Raw genomic sequence first — 17366 nt, 5'->3', positions numbered from 1 at the left:
TACGAGGGAGTTGGATTTTCATCGAGGGTATAGAACTATCTGGAGGGTATATTACAGGGGGGGGGGTGTATTTTAAATGGGAGAAAATTTCCAAGAAGCATTTTTCCGTGAGGAGGGGGAAGATTTCACAGAGGGTGAGCCCGATTTACCGCTATTATTTGAATAACGATCATAAAACTAAATAAAAAAAAAGTTTTTTAAAACTGAAATTAAGGAGCAACATTAAAACTCAAGACGAACAAAAATTCGTCTTCTTATTTCACAGTGATTATAGAATTTTCGCAAGAAGAGTAATATTGGATTTTTAATTATACCGGGCCACCGGGCAAGCCGTCAATTACTGATTGCCACTTCTTCCGTGGGCCTGCCCACTGAAAGATAAGTTTATTTTTCTTGATTTTTCTCGTAGTAGCGAAGTAATGTCAAAATTCCAACAGCTCCAGCTTGCGTTAGCGAATTTCAGAAGATTCCCGTTGTGGCCCGTAAGAACTATCCAAGCTTGAAAGGATCAAAAAGGAATTTTAACTACTTAGTTTTTGCGTATGGAGATCACACAGAGTCGCGCCTCACGGAGAATAGTCTCATCTCGTTTGAGGACAATTACCATGAAGCATCTAAAAAAACTGATAAAAATGTTGGAAGTGCGTTTAAAGAGGTTAACCAAAACCCTTTTACGTCGCTGAAAGCAGTTTCTTCTGAACCATCTACCGCGGATTTGCTAGCTAAAATAGTCGTAACTGAGGAAGAAATCGCAAAGGCAAAAGAATCAATGATGAGCGGGATTACTAAGCAATTTCAAGATAAGTGCGGAAACGACCAAGCTCTGAAAACTTCTGTTGAGAATATCATGAGTGAAATATAATCGTCAGGGTCGCTGGAGTTCAATCCAAAGCTAGAGCAATTGTTGGTGTCAGTAAAGAATATAAAAAGACTGATTGAAAATTTAGAGAACAGAATTGCAAAATTAGAAGTGAAAATTGATGATTATGAACAAGAAAAACAGTTCGGAACTCTAGTTTTTCACGGTGTTAAGCAGCAGCCGGGTGTTGACTTGAAGTCGACCATTCTGAATATAGCCTCGCAAAACTGGGGCTTTCCGGTGTAAAGTATTTAACATCAATTCGAGAAGCTTTTCCGGGTATCTCATTTCTTAGTTATTCGGGCATTTATGTGACAACGATAGCGGTCCAGGGGGGGGGGGCTCTTGGGACTAAAGCTAGTCGTGGGAAAGGGGTCGTTCCCAGGCCTGGAACTTCCGTTCCAGAAAAGTTATATTCTTGGTTCATTTCTAAAGGCAGTCCATCTTTCGCCTTCGTCGTAGCTAGTTGTTCTTGTGCTACCTTATTTTCTCTATGTGTATTCTCATGTTCTTTAATAAAGACCATGTACCAACGTTTATCGTCTATCTTTGGAATTTACGTAAACCATCACATCTGCCAATATAAAAGGGCATACAAATAAAGAACTAAAGAGAGGTTTACAGAGTGGTGGCAAGCGGTTAAGACTAGTGGAGCATATATCACTAGGGGAAAACCTCCAAGTGACATGTGGGTGACCGTTATAAGTACTTACGACATCTTACGCTAAATACTGGCAACATATTGAAGAGCTATTTCGCCCGCTACCAAAATTGCTTGTGATATATACTACAAAAGACTGATTAAAAAGACATCGAAATGTTACGAGGTATTGAACTTTCTTCTATTCAAAGCGCCTTCTTGAGAAACACTTTCTTTTAAATGAACATTTTGAAATAGGCTGTTACACAATGCCTAATATGGATTTCCTCGCGATAGCTTCTACCTACTAATTCAAATTTCTACAACTGAGAGTCTCCGGTCGATTTCTACCTTCACTTTGCCATTCTACGTTTGGTGGTTTTTTTTTACCTGATTTTATACAGTCGACGTGTGATCTACATTTGACAGTTTCCAAACAAAATTTAACATTTTGAATTCGACAATCGAAAATTAATTCTCAATTGTGACTAAATTTGACGCTACTGATTTAATTGAGACCAACTGCAATTGGATTTGGAACAGACTATCTTTCGTAAGTGATTTACCACGGTTAAACAACCTAGTAAATTTTATTAGACCCTTGTTGTCAGTAGTGGAGCTTATGGCCCAAAATCTGGCGTCCGTAATTAAAAAGAAAAAAAAATTGTGTTTAAAACCAATATTTAAATTTTTAGAGTAATTTCTTTTTCAAATTTTGATATAAATATTTCAGTTATTATTTCTATATTTGATCCAGCGGAATCTGGATATAACAAAAAGGTTGCTTTTGATTTTGTAAAATAGTGGAGGGGAAATGGCATATTTCCATTTCTTTTATTTGACTCCCCTCGATTGGCTACCCAGGAAAAGGGAGCTGGTTTTGAGGTCCCGTGGGATGGTACTGATGCCTCACGGGATGTTTTTTTTTTTTTGCACTGCGAGATGGTACTGATTCCTCGCAGGGCGGTTTGGCTACCCAGGAAAAGGGAGCTGGTTTTGAGGTCCCGTGGGATGGTAGGGTACTGATGCCTCACGGGATATTTTTTTTGTTGCACTGCGAGATGGTACTGATGCCTCGAAGGGCGGTTTGGCTTCCCATGGAAAGGGAGCTGGTTTTGAGGTCCCGTGGGATGGTACTGATGCCTCACGGGATGTTTTTTTTTGTAGCACTGCGAGATTGTACTGATTCCTCACAGGGCAGTGTGGCTTCCCAGGAACTTGGAGCTGGTTTTGAGGGTCCGTGGGATGAGAAAAAAAAGGGGGAAAGGGGGCTGGTTTTGTGGTACAGTGGTATATGGTTGATGCCTGACGGGATGGTTTTAATGCGTAGCACTAATAGTTATGTAAAGATATCAAGAGTAGTACTGCCATTTGTCGAACCACAAGTTAGTAGAGCAAAACCAAATAGGTCAAAACCGAGGCGTTCCATAGCAATAAAACCCCGAGGATTTTATTGGGAATAATACCTTAACGTCATTGCAGCATGGTATGATTTTTAAAGTTTCTGCAATTCCTTTTATTTGTCGCTGGTATTTTCAGGATTAATTAGCCTTTCCCGGTCATTCCTTTTGCCCTAATCCGAAGTTTATACATAATCCCAACTGTCCTTGTCCTCGTCAAATTCAGGGGTATGGGGAACAAGTCTATTTTAAAGTATACAAAGAAAAATGAAGTGTTAAAATATCCAGTTTCCGACTACTGTTTTTAGTGTGGTTCGTTTACACTATGTAAGTTTTTACTTATGCAAGTATTGTGTAGTGTTTGTATTATGTAATTGTTTACTAGTTCATGCTGTAGAATGTTAGTAGGCGAGAAGTGAATGATTTGGGAAGGGAATGTTTTGAATTCAATTAAAGTTTGGGGGTTTAATGAGAAGGGGATAAGCCAAATTTGGGAAATTTAACTTAAAACAGGGGGAGAATCTGTAAAGTATTTAACATCAATTCGAGAAGCTTTTCCGGGTATCTCATTTCTGAGTTATTTGGGCCATTTATGTGTCAACAATAGCGGTCCAGGGGGGGCTCTTGGGACTAAAGCTAATCGTGGGAAAGGGGTCGTTCCCAGGCCTGGAACTTCCGTTCCAGGAAAGTTATATTCTTGATTTATTTCTAAAGGCAGTTCATCTCTCGCCTTCGTCGTAGCTAGTTGTTCTTGTGCTACCTTATTTTCTCTATGTGTATTCTCACGTTATTTAATAAAGACCATGTACCAACATTTATCGTCTATCTTTGGAATTTATTTAAACCATTACATCTGCCAATATAAAAGGCATACAAATAAAGAACTAAATAGAGGTTTACACCGGAATCTCCGATTAGGATTTTGCTATGGTTTACAGGTCGAAATTGAATAATTTAGGGTCGGCAAACGATAAAGTTGCCCCAGTGTTCGTGAGAGTGAGTATGAGTAAAGTGTTTGCGAGTAAATCAAAATTGGCTGGTTCGAAAATATTTTTGTCCGAGTCTCTAGCCAAGCGCCGTCGTGGTATTCTGAGTGCCGCGAGAGACAAGTTTGGTGTGAAAAATGTATGGTCAGATCGTGGCAAAGTCCTCGCAATGCTTCCGGGTGAGCGAGCTGCTCGTCGAAATAACTCGCTTTCAGATTGCGTCTAGTTTGTTGTTTATGAGTAGTTTGGCAATGGTTATCTCCTTAAGATGTTATATATTGCTCTTTATTTTTATTTTGTCGGTTATTTTTTCTTTTTTATCAGTGTAAATATCGTCCCGTTTGAGGGCGGAAAAGGGATGAATTATAGTATTTTTTTTCGTTAAGTTGATATGAGTAGTAGTTTACGTGGACGATTGAGTGATTTGCAAAATAATCCATTTAATGTTGATGATTATTTGTTAATGGGTATTGGAAATGAAGGGCGGCAAATTAGTTTTCGTTCATCTCTTGGTACTAAATATCGCCAGTTATCAGCTTTGGAGGAGTTAGACCAGTCTGGATTTCATGCATGTACATGGAATTGTCATTTAACGTCTTCTTACCATGAGATTTTTATTTTATTTCCCGATCTAATAATTTACATATAATGGCATTATGTGAAACATTTTTGGGTCAAGATACCCTTCTCTAGTCCTTTAACTTTCCAGGTTATAAGCTGATTGCTCGAAGTTGGTCGTCAATGGGACGTTGGGGCCTGACTTTCATTGTCCGACAGGATTTGAATTGGAAAATTAGAAAGGATTTGGACATTTGGAAGGAAGGTAAGATAGAAACCCTTAGTATAGAAATTCAGTTTGAAAATCGAGCATCTATTTTTACTGTTGTTTACAAGCCACAAAGTGCATCAGTTGATGAGTTTGCTGAAGGATTTGAAGGTCTTGCTGCAAAGGTAAATGGATTTAGTGAAGAGTTTATACGCATGGAAGACTTTAATTTTGATTTTTTAAATATGCGCGGGCCGAATTTGGATTTTTTTAGCCTGATGATGTCAAATGCATCGATAATGTGTTTGTGTCTTCGGAGATACTAAGTAAAGCGTGCTGCTCTGTTGTTATAAGCCCAGCCTCCGACCATCTTCCGGTTGTATTGCATTTGAATTCTGAAATGAAGAAAAATAATAGAAAGAATAAAATACCAATGCGTGAACTAAAGCCATTGGCGCCAATTAGAGGGGCAGGGGGGCCATCGCCCCCTTAGACTTTGAAAATTACCTTTCATTTATATTTCGCAGCCATTTTCTATCTTAGTTATGTGCTATATTAAACCAACACGACTGTATAACTGGTCGTTTTTATTTGTCGCCCCTGTGCATCGTTTTGCACAGCTGCTATTAAATCTTACTTTTACTTTTTGTTGACCTTGTTTTGAAATGTCCCGATTTCTCCCTCTTGTACCACCCTAGTTCTACCATTAGGAGATAATCTTGCTTTGAAATGTCTAAGAGCGTGTCTATGCTATTTTATTACCCAATCTTCGACCGAAAAATGTGATTTCTGAGTAGGGTTTATTCAAAACCAAACGTCAGCTCGTCAGTATTTCTTTGTTGTTTCTTGTGAAGAATTCGTAATCAAACTATGAGTAAAAAGCGACAACAAACTTGGGATTTTTTTTTTCAGTGAAAATGCGGAAGAAAAATGGAGAAACTGTCAATAGTGACAGCGCTGAAAGTGTCGGGTTAGTGGAGACAAATTCCTCCACCTCTGACAGTCCTTCGGAAACAAGCGGAACAATAACTGGCTCAGGTCAACATGAAAGTTAGGTCTGCATCCCTGAACCCCTTGCGGGTTCCAGTAGCAGTAGCAGTCAAGAACCTTTCTCAGATATCTCTATGACGCGTCACGACAAACCAGCTCAACCTATTCTTGAGAGATATCGGGCTTCCACTTTTAATAGTAGGGTTTTCAGTGCAACACTATAAGTCTTATGAATGGATTGAATACTCGAAAAGCTTGAACTCCGTGTTTTGTTTTGCTTGCCGCCATTTTTCTATGGGGACTTCAAGGGCTGGAGAAACTCCTGGAAAAGGGCTTTCATTGAGTCAGGATTTTGCAAGGGGAAAGACAGTTCTGCTCTATTAAAGCAACATGATGGTTCTAAAAGACACAAACGTTGTATGTCAGCATGGACAGGATTTAAGACAAAAAGTACTGATATCTCGAGATCTATAGCAAAAGTCTTAATTCAATCCAGATTTCAATAAGTTCAGGAAAATAGAGATCATGTGAAGTTCATTTTTCGTGCTATTTGCTTTCTTGGCCGCCAGGGTCTTGCTTTGAGGGGTCATGACGAATCAGAAACATCTGCAAAGTGGTAACTTGGTTGAATTGATGGGGGAAGTGTCTAAAGGCAACGAAAATCTGAAGGCTCACAGTGCCGATATGGTAACTATTGCAGTCATCAGTACCAAAATGACGCAGTTAAACTGATAGGAAATGCTTTGTGCCAAGACATTATTTCAGAAGTAAAATCAGCTAATTACTTTGCTATTCTTGTCGACGAGACAAAAGATGTTTCTAGAAAAGAACAACTATCGATCCTACTCAGGTACATATCAAACGGAAAAGTAGTGGATCGACCAATCGGCTGCTATCACATGCACAAATTAGACGCCGAGAGTTTATCCACCTCGATTTGTCAAACTATAGAAAAGTATGGTGTAGATTTGATGCGGTGTATTGCCCAATGTTATGACGGTGCATCCGTTATGAGTGAGGAATTTAACGGAAAAGCAAAGTATAGGGAGAAGGTACCTCATGCAATTTATGTACACTGTCACACCAACAGATTAAACTTGGTTTTGACAGACTGCCTAAAAAATATTAGCAAACTTTCAAAATTTTTCCCTGTGGTGCAAAGACTTTACGCATTTATATCATGCAGCAATACTCGACACGAGCTATTTGTGGAATCCCAGCGTATTAGAAGGCAAAAAGTCTTGGAGCTTGGAGGACCGTCCTGACTCGCTGGTTTTATGCAGTCCACTCTATTTCAAAGGTGAAGGCAAGATTTGATTGTATTGTTGCTGTGCTTGCCACAGTCTCTGATAGGTCCAACAGCGAGGCAGGGTGTGAGGCAAAAGGACTACTGGACAAAATCAACTCTGCCTCTTTTGTCTCAACTTTGCACATAATGGAAAAATTATTTATCATTGTAAATTGTTTATCAGACCAACTTCAAAAGCTAAGAAATGATAACGCATGGAACAACTTAAGCAAAAACATATCCGAATTCTTGGCTTTACAAGATATCCAGGAATCGAAATCTCTACAATCTAAAACCAGTGCTCGAAGCAAGAGAAGTCAAGCCATTTCCATTCGTCTCAAATACTTTCTTTCAAACTCAACAACCGGTAAACGCAATACCAGTCAGCCAGCTCAATCAGACTCCGGTAAATTTCTGTACTTTGAGGTAATAGACTGTTTAACGAGTGAGATGGACCAACGTTTCATGCAAAATATACCTCTGCTCGACGCTTTTTCCGCGTTCGACCCCTCAAGTTCCGATTTTCTCGAAGTTTCAAAAGTGGAAAGGTTTATATGTCATTATCAAGGGATTCTCAATGTCGATGACCATGCCATAGAATCCCAGCTTTCTCTTGCAAAGCTGCATCTGTCAAAAAGTGATATTTCAAAGATGGATCTTCTTCGAGCTATTGGCATCTTATCCGACCACCCAGTTGCCTATTCTGCGGTGCAAAAACTGATGAAGCTAGTTGCTACTTTGCCTGTGACCACTGCCAGCAATGAACGATTCTTCTCGGCATTAGGTCGTGTGAAGGACTATCTGCGATCGACGATGGGACACGACAGACTCAGTGATCTCATGATAATGACTGTTGAAAAGCAGGAGGTAAAGAAACTGGATCTGGATAGATTAGTCACCGATTTTGCCAAGCAGCGAAGTCACCGCTACCCCCTGTTTTGAGTATGTTTGCTCAATGTTATTTTTTGGAATCTTCATTAAAAAAATCGAAAAAAAAATTCTTGCCCCCCCCCACATTTTCGTGAATTGGCGCCATTGATTGAAGCCAGTTAATCTGAAAAAAAAAATTCAGAACAAATTAGTGTTATTAATTGGGAAACAGTACTGAATGAAGATCATCCGTCGGAAGCATTTGAAAAGTTTAACCAAATAGTGTCGAATATTTATGATAACACGTGTCCACTTAAAGAAATAAACCCCAGAAAGAATAAACCGAGAAAGCCATGGTGTGATGATGAACGGCTTAATCTATTGAATATGAGAAATCGGGCGTGTGAGGAGCATCTGAATCATCCGTAGAAAAATAAGCTCCATGAAATGTATAAAAAGCTCAGGAATAGGGCAAATACCCTAAGAAGGCAAAAAAGAGAAAGCATATTTTGCAAATGTATTTAAAGAAGTAAAGGTAACCCCAAAGCAACATGGCAAGTTGTGAATGAACTTCTAAAAGGTCCTACGAAGCCATCGAAGCCAAAAATCATGTTAAATAATAGGACATTGGAAGAAACTGAGGAGATCTGCAACGCATTTGGACAATATTTCTCTGAAATGGGCTGCAAGATTCAAGAAAAAACAAGGAACTCCCATTTTTCCGAATCAAGCAATTTTGTGGATGAGCAAGGAAGAGATTTCGAAATGAATTTCCAGCCTTGTACTGAAGAGGAGGTACGCGAAATTGTTAGCACGATTAAATCAAACAGTGCAGGAGATGATGGGATGAGGAGTTGATAGAACGCTCAAGTCTGTGCTGGTTTATTTGTTTCCTGTCCTCGTATACCTTGTCAATATTTCTATGGAAAAGGGAGTGTTTCCGAGTGCGCTTGAAATAGCTAAAGTTATACCATTACAAAAAGGCGGAGTCCAAATTGACATATCTAATTGGAGACCAATATTAATTCTCCCGATTTATTCAAAAATTTATGAAAATATTGTTCATCACTGGCTGTAGAAGTATCTGATGAAAATTGGTGTTTTACTCGATGGTCAATTTAGCTTCCGGAAAGGACGTTCGACGACACAGGCAGTCCAGCATCTTTTGGAAAATATTAACTCAGCACTTGAGAAAGGTGAGCAATGCATGGGTGTTTTATTCATTTTAGAAAGCCTTTCAACACTGCTGATTTTAAGATTTTATTGGAAAGGCTGTGTTTTTTAGGCATAAAGGGTAGTGTTTTAAATTGGTTTGCATCGTATTTAAGAGAAAGGAAGCTACGAGTGACTTTGAGCAACAAATCTTCTCAGCCATTTCCCACAAAGTGTGGTGTTCTACAAGGCTCAGTTCTTGGTCCTCTCTTGTACCCGATATTCGTAGACACAATGAGATTCTGCATTCCCGGAGCTTCAGTTACTTCATTTGCTGACGACAAGGCTTTAGTGATTGCAGCAAAGTCACTACAAGAGCTCTTGTTCAAGTCTAATAAGGCGCTGGATGGCCTACATGAATTTATTTGTGCTAGCCTACTTAGCGTAAATTTATCAAAAACTAATTTTATGATATTTACGAGGATTGGTCCTGCTCCCATTCTCCCTGGTGTCATTCTATAAAATGGCCTACCACTCTCACCGGTCGAGGAGATCCGATATCTGCGATTCATTCTGGATCGAAACCTGAGTTGGAGAAAACCCTGCGACATCATAGCATGCAAGCTGGCAAGAGGCCTGGGAGTTCTGAACCGTTTTCAGAATTTTTTACCTTTGAATATTCTGCTTTTATTGTATTTTTCCTTAATAGCGCCTTATATAAGTTATGGTTGTTTGATTTGAACGAGTAATTTTAGTTGCAATTTTAGAAGAGTTCAAGTTCTGCAGAATAAGGCTATAAGGTTGATTGGAAGGTATGATCTTGGTAAGGATAGCACTGAATCACTTTTTAAAAATTTAAAAATTTTAAAGGTTGGTGAAATAAGAGATTATCAAATTGGAGTATTTGTATTTCAGTGTCTGAATGGTCTTGCACCAGATTTTTTTATGAATATTTAAAAGCCTATTTCGCTTTATCACGATTATTCGACTAGGAGTGCGGATAGTCTTGCATCTGAGCCACGGAACACAACGAGAGCAAATCATGTGACCAGAGACATGGACCCGTCAGTTTGGAATTCGTTCCCAGATTCCGTTTGTCAAGCTAAAAGTGTGCCGCAACTTAAAACCCGTATTAAAATTCATTTCTTTTCAGGCATTTGGTAGTGTTAAAGGTTCGAGAGAAGGCTTCTTCTTTTTCTTTGGTAGATATTTTTTTTATATTTTGCCATTATTTTTTATCATTAATCTCAATTATTATCTTGTTATCCCCTTTTTTCATTTGAATTGGTAAGATGAATTGGCGGCATGCATGATATCCAACCGGTCGCTTTTTCAAGCATATTTTTGCTTTAGTTCGACTTGTTGTCATGTTTGAGTTATTTTTGTATTAATAAAAATATCTGAATCTGAAATTATTCAGCATATGAAGAGGTTGCCCCCTCCTCAATACCTTGCTCTTTATGCTAAAGTTTTAGTGTTTGTCCCATTTTTCTAAGAACAGCTATTGAAATACAGGGGCCGTTAAATTAGGATAGGAAGGTTTTTTTTTTAAAGTGCTAAAAGCTTTAGTGTTAAGAGCAAGGTATTGAGGAGGGGGGCAACTGCTTCATATACAGAATAATTTCTGCTTGTTTTGAGTTTTAATGATGCTCCTTGATTAAAAAAGTATTTAATCACTATTAAAATCAGGAGATTTAATGAATATATATATATATATATTCCTATATTCACGGTGCCAGCTACTTAAAGGTATTTGATATGCCGCTATTCAATTACTCGTTTTGAAACCTCAAGGTTTTAAATGCCTGTTGAACCTTCTTTTGAAGGAGTCAACAGAGGGATTAGCAGAAATAACATCCCCAGAAAGATCGTTCCAGATTGAAGTGCAGCACCAGATGAAGCTCTTCCACAATTACTCAGTTCTTGGCATGTCATCCTTTAGATAAATGGACCAAGCTGTCTGCCTTCGTGTCTGCCTTGTCGGTTGGACAAAGGGGGGAACAATGCAAGAGAGCTCGTTTGAGGGAGGTAAATTCATGTACTTGTAGAAAACAATCATCGACGCTACATCAAACCTTTTCATTTAGAGGCTGGAGCGAGTCATGTATGGAGGCACACCCCGCCCTGTTTGCCCTATTCTGGATCTTCTGGAGTGGTACTAACAGCTTTTCCAGGGCACCAGCATATAGCGGGCACCCATATTCAGCTGTGGGTCTGATACGGGTAAAATGGAATAATCAAGCTGGATGAAAAAAGGTTTTTGCAGCGAAGAGTAACTCCGAAATTTATTGCGCAGGAGGTTGTCGTCCGATCAAGGTGGTTATTCCAAGAGAGATCGGTGGTGAAATTAATTCCCAGTAGACGAAGCTCGTCGAATCTTTTTATAATTTCATTTTTGAAAATGAAACCGGGGTGTTCACGCGGCACCTTTGATCGGGTAATAAGAAGCTCCTTTATTTTCAATGCATTAAAGTTGATCATCCATGCATCAGACCACTTTTCAAATTTATATAAGATCCATCTGTAGGGAAAGAGGGGTTTGTGTTGGGTCTTCGTGTTCTGGGATGGCTGAGTGTGTCGTGGTATCGTAGGCAAAATGATGCAGAGGGCTGGCAAGGTTGTCTCTCATGTCATTTACGTAGATAAGTAAGATTGTAGGTCCCAAGACACTGCCTGGGGATCCCCTGCTTTCACTAACTATTCGCGGGAAATAAACCCGTCGAGGATAGCCCGCTGTGAATGATCTGAAAAAAAGCTCTCAATCATTCTTAACAGACATCCATGAATACCGTACGCATGAAGTTTCTTTAACAGGCCACGGTGCCATACTCGGTCGAAAGCTTTGGCAATGTCGAATGACAATAGCCTAATGTCGTATCCCCTCGCCAGCAGTTGGATCCAATCCTGATGCTGGGCCGCTAGGCAGGCTAATGTTGAATGTTTTCTCCAGAATCCATGCTAACGATCGCCTAGAAGGCTATTTTGTTGAAATGTTTGAATGGAGACGTTCTCATAGACTTTGCCAACACAGGAGAGGAGGCTAATAGGCCTATAGGAGCCCACACTCGTTGGATCGCCATCTGGCCTTAGGGAAGGTATAACATGGGCGGATTTCCATGTTTGTTGGAAGGTTCCGGAGCGAAAGCATATCCAGAAAAGCAATGACAATTGTCCAGCTAGTTTGGCGCTGCAGGATTCGAGGACAACATTCGGTAAGTAGTCAGGACCTACGGCTTTGGTTACATCAAGATGCCATAACATTCGAAGGGTCTTAGGAGCAGAAAAGTCCACACGATCCAGGACAGTACAGGTTCAGTCCGAGAAACACAGTCCCGTTAATCTTTAGAGAAGGAATTGAAGTCCCCTTGGACGACGGTAAAGCCTCCTTGACAATTCTCCACCAACCTTTTGCCGAAGCATGTTGAATCTGGGTGGCAAATTCCTCCTTATACCGAACCCAGGACTGCCGAATCGCATGAACTGCTTCCTTGCGTGTGTTGATGAAAGGAATCCTGTCCTCTTCGCTCTTTGAAAGTAGCGATCGCTTGTGTGCTTTTTGCTTTGCTAGGATAGCCTTCCTAAACTAGGCCTGGAGCCAAGGTTTGTCCTTACTGGATACCTGGATCCGCTTTGAGGGGATATGTTTTTCAACAGAGTCAACTATGGCCTGCTGCTACTTTTCTGCAGCTTTTCTTGGGCCTTCAAGGAGAAAGGCTGCTGAGAACAGAGTCTTTCTGGAACCGTCCCAGTCACCTTTTTTGTATACCCAGATTGTCCGCTCATGCTTTATTGGAGGCGGATTACGAAGGTTTCCGCGTGCAATGACGGCAACATGATCACGCCGTCCCATTGCACATGCTTCTGAAAGCATAGGCTTTCACAAGCTCATGCTTTCACAAGTGACCTTATGAATACATAATGCCATGTCGTTAAATTACGTTAGTTCATAGCGCTTATAGAATTTATAATACCTATTTGATAAAATTGCGATTAGTTCCTATAGAAAGATCTATATTATTTGCTAATTATGTTGAAATTTTTGGGGAATTTACGTCTGCTGGCGCTTTTGGTGTGGAACTTATGGCTTAGGAAAAGGAAAAGACGGTTAAAGCCACATAACTATATCAAAAAGGAAATAAAAAAATTCTTAAAAAAAAATTGTATCGGTAGCTTTTGCCTAGTTGATTTGGCCTTTGCGTCGTGAAAACGCAACCTTTTTATTATTTTACCATCCCTGTGCTGAGAACTAAAAAGACTGTTCCTCCGGAACATAAATTTATATCTGTAAAAAAGGAACTATTTCTACGACTTTATGTTATTTTTAAGGGGAAAATGATAATTAAGTTCCCAGGGACGAAAAAAAAATTTCCACTATCTTTTTTTCTTGGAGAAATTCCAGTATCTCCCCACGTGTCAAAGTACAAAGAATAAATCCAAGAGAAAAATTAATGACATGGAAATAATTAAGTTAATGCAATCTTAGCTAGGTTGCTATGAAAGTGGGAATTCCTCAGAATGTTTTTAACTTACCAGACAAAATACTTTCCAAAACCGATATAGCAATTTCATCGGTTTTCTCTAAATCTTCTGCTTTTCCTGAAGCACATATCCAGCGAAATGGACCAAAACCAAGGGAAAATATATCACTGAAAAATATATAAAAACTTAAAACTTTAATTTCCCTTGAAAAGAGAAAAGCATTTTTTAAAAGCGTAATGTAACCTATGATGTATTAGCGCAAAGATATAAGTTACACATTATATAAAATTTACAATTCTGATTTTGTTAACATGGGTCAAACAACACTTAATTCTCTAAAATACTGACTTTGAAAAAGAAATAATTCAGCAATAAATATGAAACAAATGAGTAGGAATTTTCTCTCAGTTTTGTCATACATAAATGGATAAAAAGGATAAAGATCCTTCACAGCCATTGACTGCGCATGTGGCGATGAATCTGAGTTTCAGTTGCTGATACTTTTTGGCAGGGAAAGCTGGCAAGTCAATCACCCAACCATGCGGGCAGCGGGGATCGAACCCCAAGAAACCTATTGCCAAACAAGCATCAATACGCTGTACTACCACAGCGTTTTCTAGAATATACACAAAAAAAGAAAATTGAAAGAAAACAAAGTTATTTTTTTTAAGAACGGGCTGTACGTTTACTTTTATGCATCAAATTATATACTAGCTGTGAGTAATGGGTTCAATTAAAAAAAAAAATTAAATCAAGTTTTTAAAATAAAATTGAAAAATGACATTCGATCATGAAACGAACAGAAATGATACGGATAAACAGGAACATTAGCACCCATATCCCCCTTCATTATCCAAAAATTTCCCGTTCGAACAGCTTAAATGCCACTTTCATTTTACAGCACATTAGATGTCACTTTAAGCAAACATAATTAGTTAAGTTTGTTTTTGAACACTTAAATAAAATACACTTTCGAATGTGTACGGCCTTTATAAAAACAAAAATAACATTTTAAAAGCCACCCTAGGGTTTTAGAGGGGGGTGAAAACACTCTCAAATAGTTTCTGCTTGCTCCTAATTTAACACTACTCTCTACTCTTGTTAGAACAATTTCTATTTTATTTCAAATTCCTTCTTTTTTTAATCTAGTCTGAAAAAGACCATTAGATTAAGCCAAAAAATACAAAGAAATAAATATGAAGACGACAAACGCGTTTATGGCCAGTAAATGAAAACGAAGAAAAACAACAAAAATCAAACGAAAATTTCGGCCGTATCTAACAAGGCGTCTTCAGCGTAGAAAAAAAAAACTAAAACTAAAAAATATAGATAAGACTAAAATAGAATAACCTAAAATATATAACATACAATTAGTTAACAATTACAATTTGGAGCTACCTACATCAAACCACAAAATTAACTGGATTAAAAATTTTTAAATAACAAATGAACTAGGAATACATTATTGCGACATAATTTTATGCAAAACTTGTGATGCTGCTATTCGCTTAGGGTTGTTACTTGAACTAACCCCAGGGGCATTTTGCAATACTTTTATTTTTATTTTTGAATATGGGTTCATTTTTTAAAATGATATCACAGATAGGATCAATATTTATATTACCAGCATCTCTGTTAATTGATAAACCTGCAAAAATATGCTGTTTTTTTCTAATGCTTCAACAACCGATTGAGTGAAACCTTTATGATTGGAAATGGCTGTTGCCTCCTCGAACTGCACAAAATGGTCCGAATTAAAAAATATATGTTCTGCTAAAGCTGAAGTGAAAGTTTCTGGAGTTTTGTAAATTTTAGAACATTATCTATTGCGTTCCTGTGCTCAATAATACGTTCCACAAATTGCTGGTGTGCTCGACCGACGTAAAATTTTCTGAGAGAGCAGGGAATGCTAAACACTCCACTTGCCAAACTGTTACGTATTATATCTTTTCCATAATTTAGAAAGTTACTCAATGGTCTGATTGATTTAAAACAATTTGATATATTAAATATATCAACGTGGAATAAACTCCGTTTAATTTTCTCCCCAAGAATTGGTATGTAAGGTAATGAGACGTATCCATTGGAAATTGTAGGGTCCAAAAGCTGAGAACCTTCGTTTTTATTACATTTTTCATACTTGGTCTGCCTTTTCCATACTATCCCACGTAAAAATTTTACAGGATACCCCCTGAAAAACAAGTTGCCCCTGAAATGCAATAGGTTACAGTCAATACACTCCGGGGAACCCAATTGAAAAACTCTATTAACCAATGATATGACTGTTCCCTTTTTAACTGAAACTGGGTGAGATGAACTACAATTTAAATACCTCCCATTATGAGTTGATTTTCTATAAATTGAAAAAAGTAAACCATTATCACTTTTTATTAATAAAATATCTAAAATATCTAAATATCTAAGAAATTAATAAAATTTCTTGTTTTTCCAGCTCTAGTGTAAATTTTATATTTTTGTCAAACCTGTTTAAATTGTCAAGAAACAAATTTAAGGAATCCAATCCATGTTCCCAAAACATAGAACATCATCCATAATATAATATAGACATACAACATAGCTACATAATATAATAATAATATTAATAATACCATTTATTCACCCACCATCTGCAAAAATAGATTATAGTGGAGCACTACAAAAAGAAAAAAGAAAAAAAAAAGAAACCAGCTTTAAAAAGATAAAGATACAACACTCAGTGTAATTCACAACACTCAAGTAAATGCAGATGAGAAACGTCGTCTATCTAAATTAACTTTTAGCACTGAATTATTTCGAATGCTAGACCATTGTTTGACTAGCTCCTTAAGACCATATTTTTCAAGGCGAGAATTCCTATAACGCTTGGGTATGTACAGTAACATTTTTGCAAATTTAAAGTAGCACTTTTTGATGTTTTCAGTGCCTCTCACTGACAGCATGTGGGATGGACCGGCAAGGTAGGTTATATGTGGTCAGCAGACTGAAAAATAAATCGAGGCAAGAGATCTCCTGGAGTAGCGTCCGCGATTCGGTACTACAGACGCATAAGCACATTTAATGGCTTTAATGGTTTGCTTAACAATTGCTTGTCTAGTTTTAAAAATTGTTTCCGCTATCGTTATACCAAGATATCTCAGCTCCGATACTGTAGGGACAACATGATTTCCGAGAGTGACAGAATCACTTTGCGGTGCATTAAAGGACAAAAATTCGCACTTATCAATATTGATAGAAAGCCCAATAGATTGAAAATCACTTAAGAGTCGAGTAAGGTTATCTTGTAAGTGTGCTTTGGGTATACTTAGCAGAAGAACGTCGACAGTATATGCCAAGTAAGATAGGTAAGTGCCATACAAAAGAAGGGATGGTAAGATGAAATCCATGATCTTAGACATGGTATGTTGGAAAATTAGAGGACTAGGAACGTTACCTTGTCTCACACCTCTTCTGGTTTTTGCAGGATCCAGAATTTCGCTTATCCACTTGGCCAACACAGTCGAATTTTCGTACCAACATTTCACAGTACTCACTATGCTCGAACTTACTCCATTGTGCAGTAGAGCATTCATTGCTTGCATGTGATTGACGCTATCGAATGCTGTCGATATATCAATAGTGCACACATACAGAGGCGACTTTTTTCCTTCCGAGTCCATAAGTAAGTTAGCAAGAAGGCGATGAGCCTCTGGGCACCGAGACCTTTCTGGAATCAAAGATGGTTGTCCCCAAAGTGTCCATTATCAAGCTCAGAGAAGATCATATTTTCGAACACTTTGCTCAAGATACACGAGACGGTTGTGGGTCTATAAGATTTGCATTTGCTTGGATCTTTTCCTTTTTTGGTAACAGATGAAATGACCCCTGTCAGGAAAGAGTTTGGAACAAAACCCCTGGAGATACACATTTGGAAGATAAGCTGAAGATGGAAATAGAAGT

At 38.3% G+C, this 17366-nt stretch overlaps 1 protein-coding gene across 1 annotated transcript in view; it reads right to left on the bottom strand.

Moving 5' to 3' along the window:
- The window catches only part of LOC148939440 (urocanate hydratase-like), a 136594-nt gene that overhangs the window by 58300 nt on the left and 60928 nt on the right, over positions 1-17366 (bottom strand). Inside the window, exon 11 of the mRNA XM_089107248.1 lies at positions 13482-13597. Coding sequence (XP_088963374.1) covers positions 13482-13597 — 116 coding nt within the window. The remainder of the gene's footprint in view (positions 1-13481; positions 13598-17366) is intronic.

Source organism: Artemia sp. Qi Xiang Cuo, chromosome 21, assembly GCF_049724085.1.
Source record: "Artemia sp. Qi Xiang Cuo chromosome 21, ASM4972408v1, whole genome shotgun sequence".
In the NCBI taxonomy this organism is placed as follows: domain Eukaryota; kingdom Metazoa; phylum Arthropoda; class Branchiopoda; order Anostraca; family Artemiidae; genus Artemia; species Artemia sp. Qi Xiang Cuo.
This window is presented reverse-complemented; position numbering and strand designations above follow the sequence as displayed.